Source organism: Ylistrum balloti, unplaced genomic scaffold (assembly GCF_031769215.1).
Source record: "Ylistrum balloti isolate Yb309-2 unplaced genomic scaffold, AGI_CSIRO_Ybal_v1 Utg369656, whole genome shotgun sequence".
Classification (NCBI taxonomy): Eukaryota; Metazoa; Mollusca; class Bivalvia; order Pectinida; family Pectinidae; genus Ylistrum; species Ylistrum balloti.
In genome coordinates, this window is record NW_026781909.1 from 819,910 (window position 1) to 845,373 (window position 25,464).

Sequence of the window (25,464 nt, forward strand, 5' to 3'; positions counted from 1 at the left end):
ACCAGGGGGCCCAGGACGGAATCAGGGATCTACCAACCATCAAACCGAGGATGTATGGATGACTTGACCGTGACTACCACCACGCATGTCCAAGCAAGATGGGTTCTCTCTGCATTGGAGGAGGTAGTCTCATGGGCCAGAATGACATTCAAGGCAAGGAAATCTAGATGCATGATACTGAAGAAAGGACATCTGACCCAGCAGTTCAAGCTGAAGGTACAAGGACAAGAGATCCCATCAATCGTGGACAACCCTTTCAAGTGCCTAGGAAAGTGGTTCGATGCATCACTGAAAGATACAAGCAGCATCAACAACATGCAGAAGCAGGCAACTGAGTAGATGAGAAAGATAGACAAGTCAGGCCTTCCAGGGAAGTTCAAAGCATGGATCTTCCAACATGGACTGCTGCCGAGACTCATGTGGCCACTGATGCTATATGAGGTTCCTTTGACAACAGTGGAAGGACTAGAGAGATCCATCAGCAGCTACCTGCGAAGGTGGTTTGGAGTCCCACCGAATTGTTCCAACATCGGGCTCTACAGCCGGACATCAGCACTACAGCTCCCACTGTCATCAGTGGTGGAAGAATTTAAGGTCACAAAGGCCAGACTGGTGATGACGCTGCGGGACTCGAAGGACGCGAAGACAAGGCAAGCAGGGATCCATAATAGGACAGGAAGGAAATGGTCCGCAAGCCAGTCAGTGAAGCAGGCCGAGGGAGCTCTCAAGAACCGGGACATCATCGGAGCAACCTGCTCAGGGCGGCAAGGATTGGGGACAACACATTTCCAGAGGTGGGAAGGAACAGACGACAAGGAGAAAAGGTCAATGGTACAGGGAAAAATTCGAAGAGAGGAAGAAGGAGCTAGGAAAGCAAGAGCAGTAGAAATGGGGTCACAAGGGGCATGGACAAGATGGAAGCTGCCGGAGCGGAAATTGACATGGACAGACCTGTGGCGCTATGAACCATTGAGGATCCAGTTCCTGCTGCGGTCGGTATATGACACCCTACCATCGCCAGCGAACCTCCATCAGTGGGGACTAGTTGAAGAGCCAAAATGTCAGCTTTGCCAAGAACGTGGGACCATGAGTCATATCCTTTCAGCGTGCAAGACAGCACTGATTCAGGGACGATACCGATGGAGGCATGACCAGGTGCTTAGGGAAATGGCAGAAGTTCTCGAGGTGGAGAGGAAACGGAAGAGTCCACCACGAAAGCACAAACCATCCTCCATCCGGTTTGTGAAAGCAGGGGATAAAGGGACCAGGACAACACCAGGTATCACAGGCATTATTGGAGGGGCAGAGACATGGGAGATGAGAGTGGACCAAGGGGAAAAGTTGGTGTTTCCGGACGTGGTACAAACAACACTACGTCCTGATGTGGTGATATGGTCTGCCGAATCCAGGCAGATCGTAGTCATCGAGCTGACTGTACCCTGGGAAGAGCGATGTGACCAGGCCAACGAGAGAAAGAGAGCCAAGTATGCAGACCTCATTGAACAGTGTAGAGAAAGAGAGTGGCGCACTTGGCTGTTCCCTGTGGAGGTAGGCTGTAGAGGGTTCCCGGCACGCTCAGTCTGGAAGACGTTTCAGGCTTTGGGTGTGGTCGGGAGGACACGGAAGATGGTGGTGCGCAGACTAGCGGAGACTGCGGAACGCGCATCATGCTGGCTGTGGAGTAGACGGGAGGAGAAAGACTGGAAGCCATCCAATGACAGGCAGTGAGTTGATCGTCACTGTCGACCCACCATCACGAGGACGTTCCGGGACAGGGGTTGAAACGTCCAGAGACTGATGGACCCGGCTGATGATGTCAATGGATTAGCAGTACTCTACCGACTGTATAGGTTCATAACACATACTTAATTATTTTTTTAGGCAGTGAATCATAATTGTAACGACAATTGATGTTTTCACCGGTGACTCGGAGCAAATTTTAGATACGTAAGAGACATATCTCATATTCTAACACTAAATCTTATTAAAAATCACTTTGAAGATTGTTGTTTCGTCTAGCAGACTTCATTTATTTGCTTTCAGATTGAAACAGAACGAGAATAAAGAAGAAATTAGCGGAATAACTAAATAACAGCGGATTTAGAAAAAATAGCGTCAGACCGGAAGAGACTTTGACACATTAGTGCGGAATTGAAAGTAACATGGACAATTTTGTTTCTTCAACAAATAGACTGACATTTACTGAAATGCAATATGCCTGGAGACATCATGGAAAGTTTATTTACGATGGTAACCGGAGTGAATACATAAGTTGATTATATTCAAGTCTGTTTGAATACTAGGTACATGCTAAGTAAGAAGTTAGTGATAAGTTAGAGTTAATCATAGGACCAATTAATTCGTGTTTTAAGTCGAGGCAATGAAACTAAACTAAAGTGCAATCGGATTGACTTTTTACCATTCCGTAAGAGAGAGAAAAAAAACGAACAGAGGATTTGTTTTATGTTAGCTCCGTAGATAAACTTAGTGATATGATCATGCTTTCTATAGTTAGTCTTTGTAAGTCCACAACTATAATTATATCGTATGAGAAACATTAAAACTTTTCACTCCTTTAGAGCATGACAAAAATATGAACAGACCAGGTGTTCTGGAAGGGTTAGAATCGACTACTTCACAAAACCGCCAATAAATTTTGGTCAGTCCAAGTAAATGAAGTCACGTTCCCAAACAACTACAAACAAGGTTAGAATTAACAGAATCGACAGACATGCCAACGAGCACTGTCAAACTTCATCTAGCTAATTGACGACTATAAAATCCACCAGAATTGTCATCAACCGGCTGTATTTCGGTCTTCAGTCTCAATTCATCAGTTATATGGTTTTCGTGTGCGAATGTAATTGTCTTCTGTAACGTGCTTCATTGATTGTCAACAGGTGAAAGCAAATTAACGAACTTGAGACTTAGGCGTCTGATAAAGCGTTGATGTGTAACAATGTATAGCCCTTTCAAACTATTCCTTGTGGGACACATTTAGCGACTGGTGTTTCCCTAGAGACTTATCCTTCAATTACCACTCCAGTGTGTCGCTTAGACAGAAATGTTCACTGCTTTAATCTTTCTCTAATTCCACGCGAGTCAAGATTACCTTGGTGTTTTTTTGTGCGGTACTGGTTCAAATGCCTTGAAAAAATCGAGAGTTACGAGATATAGTGCTGGGTTTTACGTGAATACACGGCGCTTAATCCATGGTTTAAAGATAATAAGACGCTGACATGGTCAAATTGGTTCCGCATCTTAAAATGAGTAATATGACAGAAAACAAAGGCACAAGATGTTGTTAGCTTGGGTATGGCAGTCTCTACGATATGGGTTATATTTCGTCTTAGATCGTCCTTCCATAAAATTCTAATATCTAAGGAATTATGGAAAATCCTTGAAATAAATCCTGGAGAGATATCAGCGGTACACTTTCCCATCTGAACCATTTGCTGACCAAGTCTCGATGTGTGGAGTAACTTGTTGATTCTTTCCTCGCTGATCTCAATAACACTAATGCATTTAAGTGTTAAGTCGATGACCTCGGTTGATCCAAATAATGTCACATTCACAAATAAGAACACGGTATACAACAACAGACAAACTAACGAGCAGCAAATACATCCAGCTTCATAGCATACAAAGAAATAGAATATTTCTCAATGAGATTACTTTGGTGACCATAAAAATTTCCATAATTCTCATCAACCTGCATCTTTTGAACCCGTGTCAAGAGTTTGTCCGTCAGGTGACGACTCCTTACACGACAATCATGATAATGGGAACAAGCCCATGAATATCGAATCAAGTGTGATATGTAAATACCATAGGTTGGATATGCAGGGTTATTGATATCCATCATAGGAAAATTAAAATCATCGCGATTAAGTTACAGCTAAGTGAAAAGATTTCGATGTTTGTTTCGTTGTTTTGAAAAGATCGAGATGTAACGTAACCTGAGCGTGATTGTTTAGTACTTCAAAATATACAAGATTTATTTATATTTTGTACAAGGTTATTTCCTGGATTTCATCTACAAAACCACACGTCACAGTCAAACATTCCACCTCTCGAACAACTCACGCGCATTCATTCATATGTATAGATATATATATATATATAATCAAAGAAGTAATAGCAACTGTACGGACAAGCGAAATTTTTAAGGTAACCTGCCCTAATTATATCACATACATAGAGCATAAAACAAGTACAAAGTTATAAAACTAAATTGAGAGCGGCGCTGTACATTTAGGTGTCTCGATGATCCCTTCGGCCGATAGACGCCGAAGGCACTTTATAACGGTAAAAAACATCCCAAGTTGCTGTATGGAAGACGGTGATTAAAATATCAAAAATATTTATATCAACCTCGGTACATTTTGCACCCCAGACACTGAACGTATATATATAAGCATAAATGCACAAAATGTCTCTACACATCACTTGAATTCCATTGAAGCAGAATGCAAAAAGTCACGTTCTATAACTCCTTGGCGTGAAATGTCACATTTCACCATGTAGTTGTAGGTATACTTGTCCACGTATATCACGGTCCATCAAAACCGTCAAGAATGTGTCTTACTTTGCTCATAGAAGCGGAGATCGTCTCAATGTCACAAACGTAGTGTTCCATCTACGTCATCTCAAGTCCCATACATGTTTGCAATCATACAATCATAAATACATAGCTCATAGACTATGTCTGTCAGTTCAATTCCATAATACCGAAGGAAATAGGATATATAATCAGGTACATGTAGGATCTCTGGGGGGATCGGTTACTCGGCCGTCAGCACTCGGCCTCCATAGAACACAATAGTGGTGGTCAGGATCACAGTCAGTGTAGGTGTTGGTCCAACAAGTTACAACATCATAGTAATCATAATTTACCTTTCAGAGATCAATTACCAAAATATTATTTATAACACACTAAATACACGAAAAACACAACACACTGCACATGCCTCGGTCTTTCTAGGTCACGCCGAACAATACAGGTAACATTAAGCAAATCTTAAAAAACTGTATGTTTACAATAACTGAATAAATAATTACAGACGCCATATAGACAAAGTAATGAAATAATATTGGGATAGACTGAACAGAAATACTCACCCCACTCTGTAATCCGTAGTGATGAGCCTCGTCTTCCCACGCTGTTCGTTGTTTACCTATCTGTCGCTTACCTGTCGCACATGCGCACATGCACGCCTGCTCAACAGATAAGAAAAGGCGCACTCATTAACAATACTTATACCAAATTACCTATTTATCTTTACTTCTCAGAAGACTCCATCATTAACAGTACGTCCAGTAGACTTATACCTGTTTTAATGGCGAACAAAGCATTACGTATATATAACAGAATTGAAGGCTATAAATAGACCTAATAGCAACATTCATATGTTGTACATAATAACCCATATTTTCCAATCTTTCGTAATAGCCAAAAAACTGTCCAAGCAAAACAAAACTGTATTGGAACCATCATGGCAAACTACGGAGCCCCATTGGGGACACACATTAATATTGTTATGTCGTACGCACGAGTTATTTTTTTCGTGCACACCAATTATCATCTTACGAGATCGAGTTAAATTATTTTGCGTGAGAAAATCATAGCGCGGACAGGTGTATATTTTTCCACTTTGAGGTTGTCTTGCTGGAGGGTTTAGCATTCTCCGCTTTTCCGGATATCCTCTCCAACAGTTTTAAGCTATAGTTAATGAATAGGCCATGCTATTCGGCTTGTGTAGGAACAGGTAACAAATCTTGGCTATGAGCCAACAGTGTGATCTGAAGGTACACTTCTTCTTCCACTGTGTACGATGGTGAGCCAAAGTGAAGTGGTAGTAGAAGCAAGACTACTTTTGAAAATATCAACGCTGAATTCTATACAAACAGAATGATGTGTCTAGAAAAAGAAGTTCATACATAGAAAAGATCATGACGTCTGGTTTCCTGCCCATGATAAAGTAAATTTGGTTAACATGTCACATTTGTTTAATCTACCTATTTACACGTACACAAAATTTATCATTTAAATCACAAATTTGTTTTAATTTGTTTTTTAATTTTTACGAAGTTCAATGCTTAATTGTTTGTTTTGGTGACATGAAATATATTATTGACATTCTAAACTTATTGATGTGCTTCGGATTCTTTCAGAATTCGGCGCCAACTGTATTATATGAATTAACGTTACAGAAATTACGTAACATTAAGAATTAACCAGATTACGATATCCATCATGTTCACATACATTTCCAACGCTTTCAAAAACGGTTTCTTTAGAAGAGAAGTGTTGGTCTTTGTTTCTAATTCGATGTCATGGTAGGTGTGGACTCACAGAGACAACCTACTCATAGAGAGCTAGGTCATATCACCAAGTTCATCTGCAGAGACCATGCTTTCTCTCACCCCGGACAGGGATATCCACAGTTTTTACCGGTGTGAGATTTTTCTAGCTCACCCTAGGGTTGAGACAAGCTACACGCGCTCCTTGCGCGTTCTCAACAATAATGTGACGTCACTATCTTGACCCGGAAGTGGAACTTGACATACACATGACGTCATTGTAAAATAACGATTTAATAATATGTGTTGATTTTGTGTATATATTGAAGTCATCTCATTCATACTTTCACATTAAAATTGGTTTTTTTTATCATTAATATTATGCCTTTTTATGTATTACTGTACCGTTAATAGGAATCATATTTTGTGCGGGGTATTACAATTAAGCGTGACGCGGTTGAGACAGTCTCGTCACTATATTCATACGTTGTCTACGAGTTTTTGTTTACAAACATTCTATTTCGTATATTACAATCAGCGGGGGAACAGGGTAAGAGAAAAATAATAATCACCCCCTTTGGGACGAGACAGGGGATCTCAACCCTCGGCAAGCCTCGTGTTTGACAACTTAATAACCCCCCTCGGGTTGAGATTCCCCTATCTCACCCCAAAGGGGGTGATATGTTCTATTAATGTTCTTCGTGGAATTATTTGGACTGATGTATGCAGAAATCAGTCAGATCCCGTGGACATCTTGATTTGAAATCATCTACTAATAACATAACTGCTGCTGTGTATTGAAGATACTCCAAATAATCACATTTCAATACTAATAAGAATTAGATGACTTTGGATTTCCCCAAGTCACCTCCTAGGCCTCAGAATATATGGCTTTAGCATCACTGACGAGTCCTAGAAGGACGAAACAGCTGTATGATGTAGCATCACTGACGAGTCCTAGAAGAACGAAACAGCTGTATGATGTAGCATCACTGACGAGTCCTAGAAGGACGAAACATCTGTATGATGCAGCATCACTGACGAGTCCTAGAAGGACGAAACAGCTGTATGATATCACATCACTGACGAGTCCTAAAAGGATAAAACAGCTGTATGATGTAGCATCACTGACAAGTTCTAGAATAACGAAACACCTGTATGATGTAGTATCACTGACGAGTCCTAGAAGGACGAAACAGCTGTATGATGTAGCATCACTGACGAGTCCTAGAAGGACGAAACAGCTGTATGATGTAGCATCACTGACGAGTCCTAGAAGGACGAAACATCTGTATGATGCAGCATCACTGACGAGTCCTAGAAGGACGAAACAGCTGTATGATGTAGCATCACTGACAAGTCCTACAAGGACGAAACAGCTGTATGATGTAGCATCACTGACGAGTCCTAGAAGGACGAAACATCTGTATGATGCAGCATAGTTCTAGAAGGACGAAACAGCTGTATGATGTAGCATCATTGACAAGTTCTAGAAGAAGGAAACAGCTGTATGATGTAGCATCACTGACAAGTCCTACAAGGACGAGACAGCTGTAAGATATAGCATCATTGACAAGTTCTAGAAGGACGAAACAGCTGTATGATGTAGCATCACTGACAAGTCCGAGAAGGACGAGACAGCTGTATGATGTAGCATCACTGACAAGTCCTACAAGGACGAAACAGCTGTATGATGTAGCATCACTGACGAGTCCGAGAAGGACGAAACAGCTGTATGATGTAGCATCACTGACGAGTCCTAAAAGGACTAAACAGCTGTATGATGTAGTATCACTGACGAGTCCTAGAAGGACTGAACACCTGTATGATGTAGTATCACTGACGAGTCCTAGAAGGACTAAACAGCTGTATGATGTAGTATCACTGACGAGTCCTAGAAGGACTGAACACCTGTACGATGCTGTATATCACTTTATTTGTATTAAAAGGTGCTATTGTACAATCTACGACTTGTCAGCGCCGCAGACATTCTGAAGGACTGCAGTAAATATTTTGATAAATAGAAGAAACTTATTACTCCGAGTATTATTGCTTGTGTAAACAATAAGATGAATAAAATATCTGATCAATGAATGTAAAATAGAACCATTGGTGATTGGTGGTCATTCTAATTAAAACTTTTTATTTAAGAATCCGAGAAGTGATACCGGGGATATTTTTACGGAGACTGCCACAGATAAAGGAAGTTGACATGATCGCAGAATTCGTGGATAAATCATATTTCAACTCCTTTTAAGGACTTGGACTGAAGTCACATACATTTCCAAGGTCCGAAATTGATAACAGGCATTCAGAGATCTGTCGACAGTCTAGATGGGGAATTCAAGAGACAACGCGGCACTGAAAATGTGTTAGTAGCAATGAAAGAGTGTAACATGGATGTGTTTGCTGTTACAGATTAGCTTTCTTAACGCGGTCTATGGGAAGACATTTGCTAAGAGGAAGCAAATGATAGCACTGCGTTAGATACACAGAAATAATGTGCAATCATAGTTATAACAACACAATGTAATTAAACAACCATGCAAATAAATACAACAACCACATAGATATAGGTCGCTTAATTAGACAACAACCACACAAATATAGGTCGCTTAATTAGACAACAACCACATAGATATAGGTCGCTTAATTAGACAACAACCACATAGATATAGGTCGCTTAATTAGACAACAACCACACAAATATAGTGACAACAACCATACAAATATAGTTCGCTGACATTGACAACAACACAAAATAGGTCGCTTAATTAGCATAGACAACAACCACAAATATAGGTCGCTTAATTAAACAAGCACACAAATATAGGTCGCTTAATTACACAACATGCACACAAATATAGGTCGCTTAATTAGACAACATGCACACAAATATAGGTCGCTTAATTAGACAACATGCACACAAATATAGGTCGCTTAATTAGACAACAAGCACACAAATATAGGTCGCTTAATTAGACAACAACCACATAGATATAGGTCGCTTAATTAGACAACAACCACATAGATATAGGTCGCTGAATGAGACATGCACACAAATATAGGTCGCTTAATTAGACAACATGCACACAAATATAGGTCGCTTAATTAGACAACATGCACACAAATATAGGTCGCTTAATTAGACAAGCACACAAATGTAGGTCGCTTAATTACACAACATGCACACAAATATAGGTCGCTTAATTAGACAACAATCACGCACATATATGTCGCTTAATTAGACAACATGCACACAAATATAGATCGCTTAATTAGACAACAACCACATAGATGTAGGTCGCTTAATTAGACAACAACCACACAAATATAGGTCGCTTAATTAGACAACAACCACACAAATATAGGTCGCTTAATTAGACAACAACCACACAAATATAGGTCGCTTAATTAGACAACACGCACACAAATATAGGTCGCTTAATTAGACAACAACCACACAAATATAGGTCGCTTAATTAGACAACAACCACACAAATATAGGTCGCTTAATTAGACAACATGCACACAAATATAGGTCGCTTAATTAGACAACTATCACGCACATATAGGTCGCTTAATTAGACAACAATCACGCACACAAATATAGGTCGCTTAATTAGACAACAATCTCGCACACAAATATAGGTCGCTTAATTAGACAACAATCACGCACATATAGGTCGCTTAATTAGACAACAATCACGCACATATAGGTCGCTTAATTAGACAACAATCACGCACATATAGGTCGCTTAATTAGACAACAATCACACAAATATAGGTCGCTTAATTAGAAACAACTACTCAAATATTTAAATGTTTAGAAAAAACATTTCCAGATACATATTACACATTCTCCATTGTATAGTGGCTACAAAATGAAAATTTAATTATCACGGAGTCGCTGCCTGTACTGTACATCGTACCAAAGTAAGTTATTGCTGAAGTGTCGCTAGTATCACCATGTGTAATGCTGAGGTATGTATCTGCGTAGGTGTGAATATGTGTCAATCTACATTCATACAAACAAAAGGAGTATTTGTGTAAGATATTATATGTCTTTATATAGGTATTGGATTTTAGTTTTATGTTAACCATGCTTTTATTGAGAACTTCCTCTAAGAATTCTCAGCAATTTGGCACTACTATCGTGTACAGATTTATGTTATGTTTCAATAGGCTGAATGGTATGTTGTGATCCACAGAATGATTATTTATTATCATTATTACAGTCTTAACGGCCCGTTAGCACATAAAAGGTCATTAGGGTCATTAACCAGTGTAACATACAGCGATCCAAAAAGGAAATAACATCAAACAAACTAAAAGGTAAATGCTGAAAAATTTAAATGGTAAATCATAGTCGATAATAACGACCAACATCTTTCAGATAACATTGAATTGTATATATCTCAACAGTTTCAAAAAGGGTCTTCAGACGAAAAATGTTTCGAGTAGACAGAAGGTCGATGCAGTCCAATAAAAAAGTTTAACGGTGAATGGCTCATCACATCTTCCGCACAGAGGATTATCTTAACCTTTCAACATATATGAATGCGTAAGATATGTATGGCCCATCCAAAGACGGGCAAGGACAACTTCATTTGGGTGTTGTCTCTATAGCATGCAGACCATTCACTGATGATAGATTTTACGGAGTCCAGTTTATTATTGGTATATTGATTCCATTCTTCCTGCCACTGAGCTATTAAGCATTACTTTGTCATTGCCTGGTATTCCCATGTGCCCAGGAACCAAGCAAAAAGCAATAGGAAAGTGAAAGGCAAGTTCATGATATAGTATTAATGTATTACGAAGGAAAACATATTCGATATTTCTATTGCTAAGACTTTGTAGTGCAGAAAGAGAGTCTGAATGGATAACAGCTCTCATTATTTTGTTTGTTTGAATATATTAAAGGGCGAGGTAAATTTCTCGCGCTTCCGCCGATAATATTGAGGCGTTGTTCGGTAGCAGGCAACCATAGGCTTCATCTTGTGTGACCATGGCTGCGATAACCTCATTATTATCTTTTGAACCATCAGTATATAAATGTAGGAATTATATATATTTTTTAACTGCAATTTCCAGAATCATGAACGGTATGTGCAACTGTCAGTGTCTGATTTAACCATTTCATTAAGTGAAAGGTCAGCTTCAGGTTATTCAAGTGCCAGTGTGGAATTTCTTTCGTTCCAAATGACTGAGTTTAGTCAATATCAATATTTGTGTTTTGCAAAAGAGCGGTAATCAGAATACCGAATGACGGAATAGTCTTTGGTTTGTTTGAAACAAGATTTTATATTTTGAATCAAATATAAATGAAAAAGCAGGATTTGTAGGATTTAACTTTAGCTGAATGGTGTATTGCAAAGCCAATTTATTCCGACGGCTGTATAGTGATGGTTCGTTAGCCTCTACATAGAGGCTTGCTGTAGGTGTGGTCTTAAAGCCTCAGACCTTGGTGATGAACAGTATCCAATAATTTGATATGTAAAGGTCTAGCAGATCCATACACAGTGGCACCGTAGTCTAAATTTGATCTAATGAGAACTCTATAAAGTCTTAGCAAAACTTTTCTATCAGCTCCCCAACTTGTATGGGACACCATCTTTAGGATATTCAGTGCCTTAACGCATTTGGCTTTAAAGTATTATATATGTGGTAGGAACGATAATTTCCTATTGAATATTACACATAAGAATTTGGTTTGCTCAACAACCGGAATGGGTACACCACAAAGAGATAGATTTCGTGTTGTTTCCGCTTTTCACAAAAATGCATGTAAACTGTTTCCGATTGTGAAAACTTAAATCCATTTTCATCTGCCCAAATTTGTAGTCGATTCAAACACTGTTGTAGTTGTCTTTCGATGGGATTCATATGCTAAGATCGATAGCACATCATGAAGTCATCGACATAAAGAGTTCCCTCCACAGAAGGGGATAATGTTATGATAATACTGTTATTTGTAAGTCCAAAATCCCTTAACTTTACATGTCATTGTGGAGGAAACATATCCCTTAAATTTACACGTCATTGTTGTGGAAACATGTCCCTCAACTTTACACGCCGGTGTTGAGGAAACAGATCCCTTAACTTAACACGTCATTGTTGTGGAAACATGTCCCTTAACTTTACAAATCGTTGTTGTGGAAACATGTCCCTTAACTTTACACGTCGTTGTTGTGGAAACATGTCCCTTAACTTTACACGTCGTTGTTGTGGAAACATGTCCCTCAACTTTACACGTCGGTGTTGAGGAAATAGATTCATTAACTTAACACGTCATTGTTGTGGAAACATGTCCCTTAACTTGACACGTCATTGTTGTTTAATCTCATCTGACATGACCTAATCACGTGTAATCATATGCTACACGAGAAGTGGCAGGCGGCAAACACTCTCGTGTTGATTTTGCTGAAGAGAGACATAACCGCGTTTTTTCAGTGTCCAGTGTGGTCCAGTATGGTCCAGTGTGAACAAGATGGAGAGTTGGAATTAATATTGTTGATATATCATAAGTATCGGAATACTGTGTTGATAATACTGAATCGGATCGTATATGACGTTTTATAACCAAAAAACCCACACAAATGGTTTTGTAATATGCGTTTAATGATATACAAAATAAAATTCCTTTCTATAATGATCGTTTTTTCATTCAGGATTTCTTAGTGCATGTATATATTGTCGAAATAAAATCAGTTTTAAATAACATTGCATGACTACTTAGATAATGCCCGTTACCAGGTAACCCTGCAATAACCTGAGTCAAAGAATGAAAAATATACTACCCGAATAACATATCACAGACATGCGATAGAGAAATGTTTATGAACGCTGGTAAAAACAATGGCGGAATCAAAAGTTCGACGAATCAGTTTGTGATACTTCACGTCGTTATCACATCAATAAACAAACTATACAGCTACTGGTTACTAATGTCAGGTGACCGGAGACAACAAAACAGGACCGGAAGTGCATACTGCTTAGCAACGGCCGCAGTGATGAGGACACAATGCCGCGATGTTGACACCGTTGGTACATTCGTCTTTGGCGTGACGTGAGCACGACGTATGTTCAGTCACACTGCACAAAGCTGAGAGGAGAAAAAAAGAAAGAAATGTATTTATCTTCTTGAACATACAAAGTCAATCAAAATTCCTGTTCGCATAGTCATTATCTAGACTGCAGCTTATGACTTAAGCTTGATTTATGTAAAATGCTATTCACTCCTTTAAACAAATACATGATTTAACAGAATAAAAGAAACTATTCAATCAGTTGTTTTTATAATCTTTATAAAGACACAAGTACAGCAAGTTTTTAGAACATCTTGGCGTAACACTATACAGATGCGTTTAACAATTTTCGACAATGAAATAAGATGCAGTACATTTATGTTGTCTCCAATCGCGATCTAAACTTTCCTATTTCTAGGTTGCAACATCCGATCCGTTCATATTATCTTCTTATTTTCTATAGCAAAACACCAATTATATATACATGTTTAAATTCCGTTTTATGGATGTTTGATTTACCTTTGTTGAAATAACCGATATTCAATTTTATTACTATTACAGACGTTGTATGACTTTAGAAATTGTTTATTGTTGTCCATGATTCTTAATGGCAATATTTGCCTCTCATTTGTATCTATGTCAATGATCTTTCTGATGTTTGCTACACACACTTTTGAAAAACTACTGGTAAAAATGTGAAATCTGTAATTGTGAGGATGTTTTTTTAAAGTTTTTCGGTAAACAAAAATTGGCATAAATAAAAAAATATAGAAATCTTGTTCCAAAATATTGTCAAACATTAATCATATGTAATGTTAGTTACGTGTTAATTCTATACTTGTATAGCATGCCACAGGGTCATATGATAAGACGTAGATCTGAATATGTTATCATATCTAAAAATGAAACGGATATAATATCATTATGTTTAAGATATCTTAAGGTAGTCTAAATCCTCCTTATAACAAAAGACTCTACAGATATTACAAGGTACAGTTAGTGGTGATTCCTGATCATGGCATGTTCCAGATCTTTTGGAAATCTCAGATTTCGACTATCGTAAACTTTCGCCTTATTGAAAGCAGATATGTTCTATTATCTTCTGAAATCAAATATTTTCCATTATTCGCCTTTCTCACGTGTAATATTTAATAGTTTTATCAAAAGTGTACAAATTCTTTAAAAAATATTTCTGTATCGAAAATTTAAATTTAATGTCGTTTCAATCCTATTTTCTATAAATCCTCCAGGGGTCTGACTTACTAGTCTGACACGTGTCACCAGTGTAAAACTTCAGGCACGAGCATGTACACGTGTTCAAATCCAATGTTCCAAAATTGTTGCAAATCTTTCCACCACAATCTGAAATTTTGTATATCAGTAATATATTAAAACTGGAAAGTAGAAGGTTTTATTACTTAATCACTTCCGATGACAACAAATCTCCCACGTTTTAAATATATAGTTTTATGTATCTGATCGATGACTTCAGAATTTCAGAAGACCGTCCAGTGTGTGTGTAGAATGTGAAGGAAATACTGGAGTACAAAAAACATTTTGTGTGAGAAAATTCTGAATTCAATCCCAGCTAGCATATTGAGTGTTTTGTTCATGTACATGCTAAGATGTGATCTTTCATGACTGACTGGAATCAAAGAGGGATTCGACATTCTTTGCAATCTTGAAAAGAACATTACGAACTTCAGCCAGCATTAGAATTGATGGTTCCTTCCGTTCGTTTCGACTTTTTTACAGACACATATATTTACGTATACATTAAAGTGTACATGTCACAATAAGAGTTGATCGTATGTATAATAGATTCCGTATGCTCCAGACTAAAGAAAGTTAGTGAGAAATTAGAATTTATATCGACAAGCCGTGTACTGCTGCATCAGAAATTGTACAAAGCAATGCTAGTTTTATAACTCTAGTTGTTACAGAAGTGTATGTACTGCAAAATTATTTACAATAAAACCTGACGTGATGGAAGTAAGTGTCGAGGTGTTTTCTTATAAACATCAATATTGTAACATAAATATGGTGCTTAGGTGGTTCTAGATCATCATATATAACACATATAGCGAGAATACATGTTTGTTTCTGAAAATATAAGCTGTATTTTGGCGAGTGTGAAGAAAGACAAGTAAGGTGCTTGCAGCTCTGAAGATTCATTCGCTTTTACACGTACTTGGGAAAGGAATCAATGTAAGCACTCAGCTTGTTTTCTCATCCTATAAGTACCATATGTATGTGTTGTACTGTTGGATACTGAATAAGAAATATGGTTTAAACCAAAGACAAAAGTGGAGAGCTACTTTTATCTTCCTTTACCTCGCCATAGTGCAGCTTATATTTAAGACATTGGCCATGAATTCTATTTATCCAGAAACAATTATTCAAAATCAGACCATCAAAACTTCAACATTTTTGTTGTTAAATCTGTGTTTACCTGACATTACGCTGAATTTTGTTTAAAGACGTACACCAAAATAATTTTTCTGTGCAGAAATATAGTTCTCAACGTCAAGGGATATGACAGCGATTTTATGAATTTCGTTAAATAAATTTGTTTATTACAACATATGAAATAAGTAATTACAACAGTTATTTATATTATTAAATTTATTTTTTAAGTAAGCTCAGAAAGGGATTCTGACGAATTACCGCACGTGCTATAAAACATCACTGCCAAATACAGTAAAAAACTTGGCAGGAATATTCTGACAATGGTGGTTCTAGTTGCAATGATAAATGAAATATTTAAATGTGAATTAAAATGTTGTCAGTTGTTGTGTTAGTGAGAAACTTTGACATGAAAATATATATTTGTGAAGTTGTCCCCATCATAGAAATACTATCTTCACTGGACCAAGCAAGATTTATATGACGGGTGTTGTCTATGACTGTCATCCTTCTGGAACACCTGGTCTAATTGTCTTCGTACTTTTTTCCATGTAGTCCATGTTTATCTTTCTTTTGTTCATATTTTCTTCTTTTTTCATCGAAATCTACTCTGAATTAAGATTATATTTACTTGTCAATATTTTGTTCGTTGTTACTGTACTGAACAGTCCCGGGAAAACAACAACGTGAACACCTGTTGCTCCATGTTACCCTTTACATTTAGTATGACTCTTGTGGGTCTGGACGCTAAGGACATGTTGTGGAAGGAAACCACAGTATCAGGGACCCTAATAGAACCCATGTCCAATCGGGTATGACGATTGCGCACCCCGACCATATGATATACGGAAATCATGTTTTACATATGTTCTAAATCCCACTAACAAATTTGAAAAGAAAATCCCATGCATGCAACTAACACTTTCATTTTCTCTCAACTTACCACATAATCCATTATCACATGTGTTTGGACACGCGCCACATGAAGTTCCGTTCAGGAATGGGCGAAGAACATCGTCATAAAACTGGCTGTAACAGGAAAACTGGGATTGCTTACAGGAAGTAATGATAAGGAAGCGACATTTGGCTGTAACAGGAAAACTGTCATTGTTTACAGGAAGTAATGATATGGAAGCGACATTTGGCTGTAACAGGAAAACTGTCATTGTTTACAGGAAGTAATGATATGGAAGCGACATTTGGCTGTAACAGGAAAACTGTCATTGTTTACAGGAAGTAATGATAAGGAAGCGACATTTGGCTGTAACAGGAAAACTGTCATTGTTTACAGGAACAAATGATAAGGAAGCGACATTTGGCTGTAACAGGAAAACTGTCATTGTTTACAGGAAGTAATGATAAGGAAGCGACATTTGGCTGTAACAGGCAAAATGGCATTGTTTACAGGAAGTAATGATAAGGAAGCGACATTTGGCTGTAACAGGAAAACTGTCATTGTTTACAGGAAGTAATGATAAGGAAGCGACATTTGGCTGTAACAGGAAAACTGTCATTGTTTACAGGAAGTAATGATAAGGAAGCGACATTTGGCTGTAACAGGAAAACTGTCATTGTTTACAGGAAGTAATGATAAGGAAGCGACATTTGGCTGTAACAGGAAAAATGGCATTGTTTACAGGAAGTAATGATAAGGAAGCGACATTTGGCTGTAACAGGAAAAATGGCAATGTTTACAGGAAGTAATAAGTAATGATAAGGAAGCGACATTTGGCTGTAACAGGAAAACTGTCAATGTTTACAGGAAGTAATGATAAGGAAGCGACATTTGGCTGTAACAGGAAAACTGTCATTGTTTACTGGAAGTAATGATAAGGAAGCGACATTTGGCTGTAACAGGAAAACTGTCATTGTTTTTACAGGAAGTAATGATAAGGAAGCGACATTTGGCTGTAACAGGAAAAATGGCATTGTTTACAGGAAGTAATGATAAGGAAGCGACATTTGGCTGTAACAGGATAACTGTCATTGTTTACAGGAAGTAATGATAAGGAAGCGACATTTGGCTGTAACAGGAAAAATGGCAATGTTTACAGGAAGTAATAAGTAATGATAAGGAAGCGACATTTGGCTGTAACAGGAAAAATGGCAATGTTTACAGGAAGTAATAAGTAATGATAAGGAAGCGACATTTGGCTGTAACAGGAAAACTGTCATTGTTTACAGGAAGTAATGATAAGGAAGCGACATTTGGCTGTACCAGGCAAAATGGCATTGTTTACAGGAAGTAATGATAAGGAAGCGACATTTGGCTGTAACAGGCAAAATGGCATTGTTTACAGGAAGTAATGATAAGGAAGCGACATTTGGCTGTCACAGGAAAACTGTCATTGTTTACTGGAAGTAATGATAAGGAAGCGACATTTACGACATAAACCTTTCAGGTGAAGCAAAAAAGGGACATATTTCATGATGTATCACGAAACATTGACTACATAGACGTGACAGTCATTTTCCAAAACAAAGGGTTCCAGTTACAATATTATACGTCTTTAACCATGGACCTTCATCAGATATCTATATTTAAGTACGTCCTTTAACCATGAACCTTTATCTTATATCTATATTAAAGACTGTGTCTTGACCTTAGTACCCAGCTCTCGATGTAATCCCTTTTTACATATCGACCGCGGAACCCTTGGGTGTTTAAGGTTCTTGTTTACTTACCCATACGCGTAGTTACAAACAAAAGACGTCCGGTCCTTCCTTCCCTCACACTCGGCGTATCCACAGCCAATACGAGAAACATGCCAGGTAGCAAGCTAGGAAAACGATTATCATCAATATGTTTAAATCGGGAGTATAAGGTGATTGTAATCATCCGAGTGAATATGGCTCTACCCTGTTTCTTTTTCTTTTTTTTTTTTTTAGGGGGTGGGAGGGGGCGTAGATCAATATTTGGTAAAAATGTTACCCTTTTGACATTCAATGGTCATCATTGGAAATATGGATTGTCAATTTGTCAGTTACCTCATATAAATAGTTTGCGGTACAGATTTATATATTTTATATACGTTTCTTGATTATTGCTCTAGAACCATTTCGTTAAAACTAAATTTCTCCTTTTGTGGGGATTGGGTGTGATCTCAGTAAGATATATTCCATAGAAACTCATACATGACCGCTGATGCTTAATCACTTTGTCTAGCCGTTACCTAACCCATAAATTGTCTCAAAAGTACAGTTGAAACACGCCATCTGGTTTGTCATTACCGACCAGTATTGCTAACAGTGGTTACTTTTTACATTAAACCAGACAGAGCTGTCAAATTGAGCCTCATTACCGCCAAATGTTACTTCGCCGTGATCTGAGAAATCCGCCGAGCTCTAGCGTTAACAACATATGTGTTTCAATTAATCTTTATTAATCGCTTAGAAGGTATAGGTTGTTGATGTTTCCGGCAACAAATACGATCAGAAATCTAGAGGCGTCATTGCCAAGGACAGAAAGGACGACAGATAAGGGGAGAAGATCATAGGGGAGTAATTACTCCCCGGAAACCAAGAAAGCGCGAGTCGCGAGGTGCGAGAATTGTTCACGTTAGCGCGCAATGTGTTCGATCAGTGTTGATGATGTATAGTACAGTCGGCAGTTTTGGGTGATTAAATCTGGACGGAGTTGCGTCTGCGGTCATCTCTTACACCAAACTGACTTCCACGTATATCAGTTATAAAGTTTTGCCTCATTTCCCGCCTGACAAATCGAAAGTATGGCACTTACATATTAACGATTATCTCGATAAATAGTCTTTGTTTCTCTTAAAGAGGAAAATTACACATCAGCATGTTTCTTACGGAACGATAAGTGATAAACTCTAATCCCCGACCGTAAACGGGAACTCGTATTGAATGTGTCGCATTGCGTAACACTCAGAAAAATCGATCCAAATTTCTTCAAATTTCTATCTACATCTTTGTTCTTTGTTTACTTTTATCCGTGAATGATAAAACAAATAAATACTATCGAAGTTGAAAACTACGACATTTATTAAAGATTTTTTTCCATTACGAAAATGAATATAATTTATCCAAATGAAGTATCTAAGTCGGCAATAAAAAAATGGTTTTCGGATTAAAACGTTAAGTACATCTCGAACGAACAGTTTATGTATAAATATCTATAGTGTAATCAGACATAATCTCTCTATATCGCGAACTTTGGTCTGAAATTTTCATTTATGTTTTACTTCATGATAAAAAAAGGTCTATTATCTTAAAAAACATAAACAATTTGGTTGTGAACAAGATCAACCACATCTACAACAATAAGTTCATTTGTAGCCGAAATTCGAGTAAAAGACCTGATACAAAAATTGTTGTGAACGTATGGATATATTCAAACAACAAATTTCCTTAATTATTACAAAGCGTTTTTCTACCTCTACTCCTCAACATCATCTACCCCTCAACATCCCCTACCCCTCAACTTCCTCTATCCCACAACATCCTCTACATCCTCTACCCCACAACATCCTCTACCCCACAACATCCCCTACTCTTCAACATCCTCTGCCCCACAACATCCTCTGCCCCACAACATCCTCTACCCCACAACATCCTCTGCCCCACAACATCATCTACCCCTCAACATCCTCTACCCCTCAACTTCCTCTATCCCACAACATCCTCTGCCCCACAACATCCTCTACCCCACAACATCCCCTACTCCTCAACATCCTCTGCCCCACATTCTCTACTCCTAAACATGCTTTACCCCACAACATCCTCTTCTCCTCAACATCCTCTGCCCCACAACATCCTCTACCTCACAACATCCTCTACCCCATAACATCCTCTACCCCACAACATCCTCTACTCGTCAACATGCTCTACACCACAACATCCTCTACCCCATAACATCCTCTATTCCTCAACATCCTCTACCCCACAACATCCTCTACTCCTCAACATGCTCTACCTCACAACATCCTCTACCCCACAACATCCTCTACTCGTCAACATGTTTTACTCCTCAACATCCTCTACCCCACAACATCCTCTACTCCTCAACATGCTCTACCCCACAACATCCTCTACCCCACAACATCCCCTACTCCTCAACATCCTCTACCCCACAACATCCTCTACCCCACAACATCCTCTACCCCACAACATCCTCTACCCCACAACATCCTCTACTCCTCAACATGCTCTACCCCACAACATCCTCTCCTCCTCAACATCCTCTACCCCACAACATCCTCTACTCCTCAGCATCCTCTACCCCTCAACTTGCTCTACCTCACAACATCCTCTACCCCACAACATCCTCTACTCTTCAACATCCTCTACTCCTCAACATCCTCTACCCCACAACACCCTCTACTCCGCAACATCCTCTACCTCACAACATCCTCTACCTCACAACATCTTCTACTTCTCAACATCCTCTACTCCTCAACATGCTCTACCCCACAACATCCTCTATTCCTCAACATCCTCTACCCCACAACATCCTCTACTCCTCAATATCCTCTACCCCACAACATCCTCTACTCCTCAACATCCTCTACCCCTCAACATCCTCTGTTATGTTCTTAGTTGATACAATTCTAAGGTCACCTTTGTAAGGACCTTAGTGGATACAGCATGATCTTCACAGGCGGCGTCTGTCAGGATCTTCTGACGCGCTGCAATGTGAAGATCTTTGTGGGTACATCGCGATCTTTAATGTGAGGATCTTTGCGAATACAACACGATTTTCTAATGCAACTAATGTGAGTAGCTTTGTAGATACAACACATTCTACAGGAAATTTCCGTACTTGTGTTGTCAGTTCTTTATTAGTCTATGCCAAACTATGTGCGATATATAGGTACCTAAATACAAAGGGGATGGTCACTATTGCAGAGAGAAAGCCAATCATTAGATACGATACATTCCGAAAATCGATAAAGTCAAAAAACTTGATTAAAAACAGCTGGTAGTACGTGTTATTATGGCATTTAGGAAGCATTTAGAAAATGGACCGTAAATTCGAGGTCGATCTGCTCTAGGCACTATTGCCCAGCTGGGGCCGCTTGTAAAGCAAGCCCTTGGTGTAACACATGCGAAGAAAAAAGTGAAAATTTTCACGCCTACTATCAGTCATGAAACTGTGAGACGTAAGTGGAAATATATGTAATGCTATGCACTAACGGCGAATAGCAACATGGCGGACATATGAAACAGACTCAGTCACCTAGACGCTCAATCACTTGAGCAGACAACAAGGGTTTGGCTGAACGAGACTAAGCAATTTATATCCTACAGAGATTGTCCGAAAGGAAAAAGTAGAAAACACCGAACAGCATGAACTGGTTAGGAACACAATAAATACAATATTCAAGGAAGAAAGCGTTTCTTAAACATTAGGTTTAATAAAAATATAATTATTATTTAACATATTTAATCAATACAACAATAAATACAAAAGATTTTGTCACATTTGTTTACCAAAATTAAATCATCTTGAAATACCTTAGTGATAATACTATGCTCGCTCTAAATGACTTTGCCATGGTTCATAACTTTTCATTCTATACAAAATCCGTCTCTTTATTTCTGGTCTGTATATGTTAATTAGTACATACAGAAAATACCTGTATAATACAGTACCTGAGTATAGTGACCTATTTCATTCCATGACAAAGTTTTCGCGCCCTCTCCGTATTGGTAGTTGTCTTTCTCCTTATACCAAGCATCAATACATTCCTGCCAGTCCTGGTTTCCGGCACACATGTTCTGTCCAATGTACACCCCGGGTAAACCTTAAATGAATCGTAAATACATTACATATACCCCAGGTAAACCTAAAGGAACCGGAAATACATTACATATACCCCTGGTAAACCTAAAGGAACCGGAAATACATTTACATCATGTAATGCGCCATGATAAAAGCGAAACTTTCTTCATAGCAATAAAAATAGCAGTTTTACCATGGAAACTAACAAACATGTATTATGGACACTAATATATCTCGATGCTCTATGATTTCTATGTTATCACATTCTCTTCACAAAGTATCCTACATCAATAAACGAACAAATGTTCTGTAAACGATGAGTGGGTTAGGGTGTCATTTATGTGTTCTTTCTAAATTTTAACTTTGCGCAAAATTAGATTTACGATCTATTACAAAAAAACACAAAACTTGAAATAAAAAACTGATAATGAAAACACAACTATCGGAACTATGATTAAGGGGAGATAACCTCGAAAACCAACACGAACATTGTAGCAGAATATTTAATGATGGATGTTTATTTCTAATGACAAAAATGAAAAAAAAAAAAAAATTCTTCCAAGATTCACTTTGTTTTCTCTAATTATTTCTGAATTAATGACTCCTATATTGATATTTGAATATCTGAAAATGTCTATTTCTACCAAGCTCATTCCTTAAGATGACCGAAGATATGACATGTACTCACCACTAATCCACCGATTAGCTAGCGGATCGTGATGAAAGCTGCATGTTTCTGCATGTTTTTGGGCAGATCGGGCAATGTCATCGTCCCAACTCTGAAGAAAAAAATGAATTTTTACATTAACGTATTACAGGCGGGAGAATGCAGTAGCATTGTAATTCCACATTATAACATAAGTTGGAAAGAAAACATACGGAGGGAAAAAAATAAGATTTAAACACATCTTCCCAGTTTAAAAATTTTGTCTGTAAACTTCAAAATTATATTGCTGTCTTGTTTACAGAAATACATTTTACAGTTACCGTTGCAATTGACTAAATAACCTTTGTACGATCATTGTTATTATACATTAATAAGAATAGTTTCCAGGAAGTAGAACTCCGTAAAGTTTGATATAACTCGACAGTTAGTAGTTAACACTAAATCAATTGTAGTTATCCACCGATAATCAAAACAAACCGAAAGTTAATTTTATATTCATTTTATCACAGATTATCATCAGTCACTATCAAAAAGCTAACTTCAAACGTTTTGCTGAAAAACCATTAACTGATATTGATGAAAAAGTGCTTCCGTGCTATTTTCAGCTTCCCTTTTCCATGAAAACATATATCAGATTTTATTGTGTCTAGATTTATAATTTAAAACAGTGAAGTAATGCTGAATATGGATTAAAGAATTAAAAATCTTCTACCTCTACCCACCCTTAATAAATACGACATACCAACACGAGTGAATGAACTAACTGTAACGTTATATACACAAATACATTTGATACTTGATACGTCCATATTTACAGGCGATCCATCGTGAGTATTGTAGTCTTCAGTAAAAAATATCTAAAAATTCAGCGAAATCTGTCCTTATTACATTCGTTCTTTCACTTGATACGTCCATATATTCGGTAAATCTATCGTGAATATTGTTGTTTTCAGAAAAACAAAATCTAAAACAAAAAATGATATCTGAGATTCAGCGAAACCTATCCTTAATTACGGGCGATCTACCGTGAATATTGTAGTTTTCATTAAAAAAAAAAGAAAAATGTATCTAAAATTCAGCGTAACCCTTACTTATAACTATAAATAACAAAGACAGACACTGTACGTACGACTTTCATCATGTTGGCAGCGTCATGGCCTATAATTCTTCTGTAGCGGTTATGCATGTCAACGATGACCTTCTTGTCCGCATCACTGACTCCGGGGTTACGCACAGGGTACTGAAAATAAACAACATTACCTTGTCGTAATAACGAGATAGAAGGACTTGCAGCTCAAATCTTGTTTTATAATATTGCAATTAAGTCGTTTAGAAATCCGTCTTGTTTAGGTTGAAATGTAGACAAGTTTTAAGTTATCACACATATATATAGTATGTATTATGAATATGGCACCCACACCATTTATCACAACTACCAAACAATAAAGTAACATTACCTTAAAGTTTCCATCTACAAAAATAAAAAAGAAGATACAATGAAATATGATAACTTACTTATGGACTTTTGATATGTATCATAAGTCTGTACATGTATAACTTACACTTTAACAAACACGAGAAAAAAATTCCTAACAAATGACAATTTGTATTTAGGTTGATATTAAGTACATTGTATTATATGTATTTAAACATAACGATCCTGAAATCAGACAAAATATTGATATAATTGATGATAGCTGTTGTAACACATAACGTCAGATGATCTAGATTGTGGTAGTAACCAAAATGACACACTCTTCTTTCAAGTAAGTTATTGCTGCTTTAAATAAAATCTTATATACTTTCTAAGCACGTGAAGCAATTCCATAATAAATAAACACGAGTATCTGTGATTTCTAAATTGCACAAAAGGAAGATTTTAAATCTGTTTCGTCCTTCTGGAACTCGTCATTAATGCTACCGGCCTAGATTTTGAAGTGTATGAGGCGAGTGAGGAAAATGTGAAAAAGTGGTCGATGTGGCGACTGAGAAATAGCAAAACTAGTTGAAAGAAATGTTGAAACAAAACTTAGAAAGAATTATTGTTACATCAATAATATACGTTAAACTTTATATATAAAAACAATCTGCAGAGAAATATCAATATCAACACCCATTTGGGGTTTTCCGTTTCGTCATTCGGATTTTTCCGTGAAAACGCATATTTCGTACATACCGTTGCCACCTTGGGAATCCGGGAGTTGATCCGTACCGAGCAGAGTGTTAGAACCAGAATCAACAACACTCGCCGACAGGGCAGAGCCTAAGGTTAAGGTCACACAGAGCAAGGTCAATGACGAACACATGGTCAT

General features: G+C 37.8%; 2 protein-coding genes across 2 annotated transcripts; one reads left to right on the forward strand and one right to left on the reverse strand.

Moving 5' to 3' along the window:
- Nucleotides 1-339: 339 nt before the first annotated feature.
- On the forward strand, nucleotides 340-1,728 carry LOC132557802 (uncharacterized). Its single transcript, XM_060222333.1, has one exon. It carries the CDS (start codon nucleotides 340-342, stop codon nucleotides 1,726-1,728), a length of 1,389 nt encoding a protein of 462 aa, XP_060078316.1.
- An 11,573-nt stretch (nucleotides 1,729-13,301) lies between these two features.
- On the reverse strand, nucleotides 13,302-25,464 carry LOC132557515 (cysteine-rich venom protein TEL1-like). The gene is made up of 9 exons (XM_060222013.1): nucleotides 25,329-25,464; nucleotides 24,610-24,623; nucleotides 24,282-24,392; nucleotides 23,174-23,264; nucleotides 22,356-22,507; nucleotides 18,426-18,520; nucleotides 16,684-16,769; nucleotides 14,598-14,696; nucleotides 13,302-13,411 (listed from the first exon to the last, which is right to left on the reverse strand). The coding sequence occupies exons 1-9, from the start codon at nucleotides 25,462-25,464 to the stop codon at nucleotides 13,302-13,304; spliced, it is 894 nt and encodes a 297-aa protein (XP_060077996.1).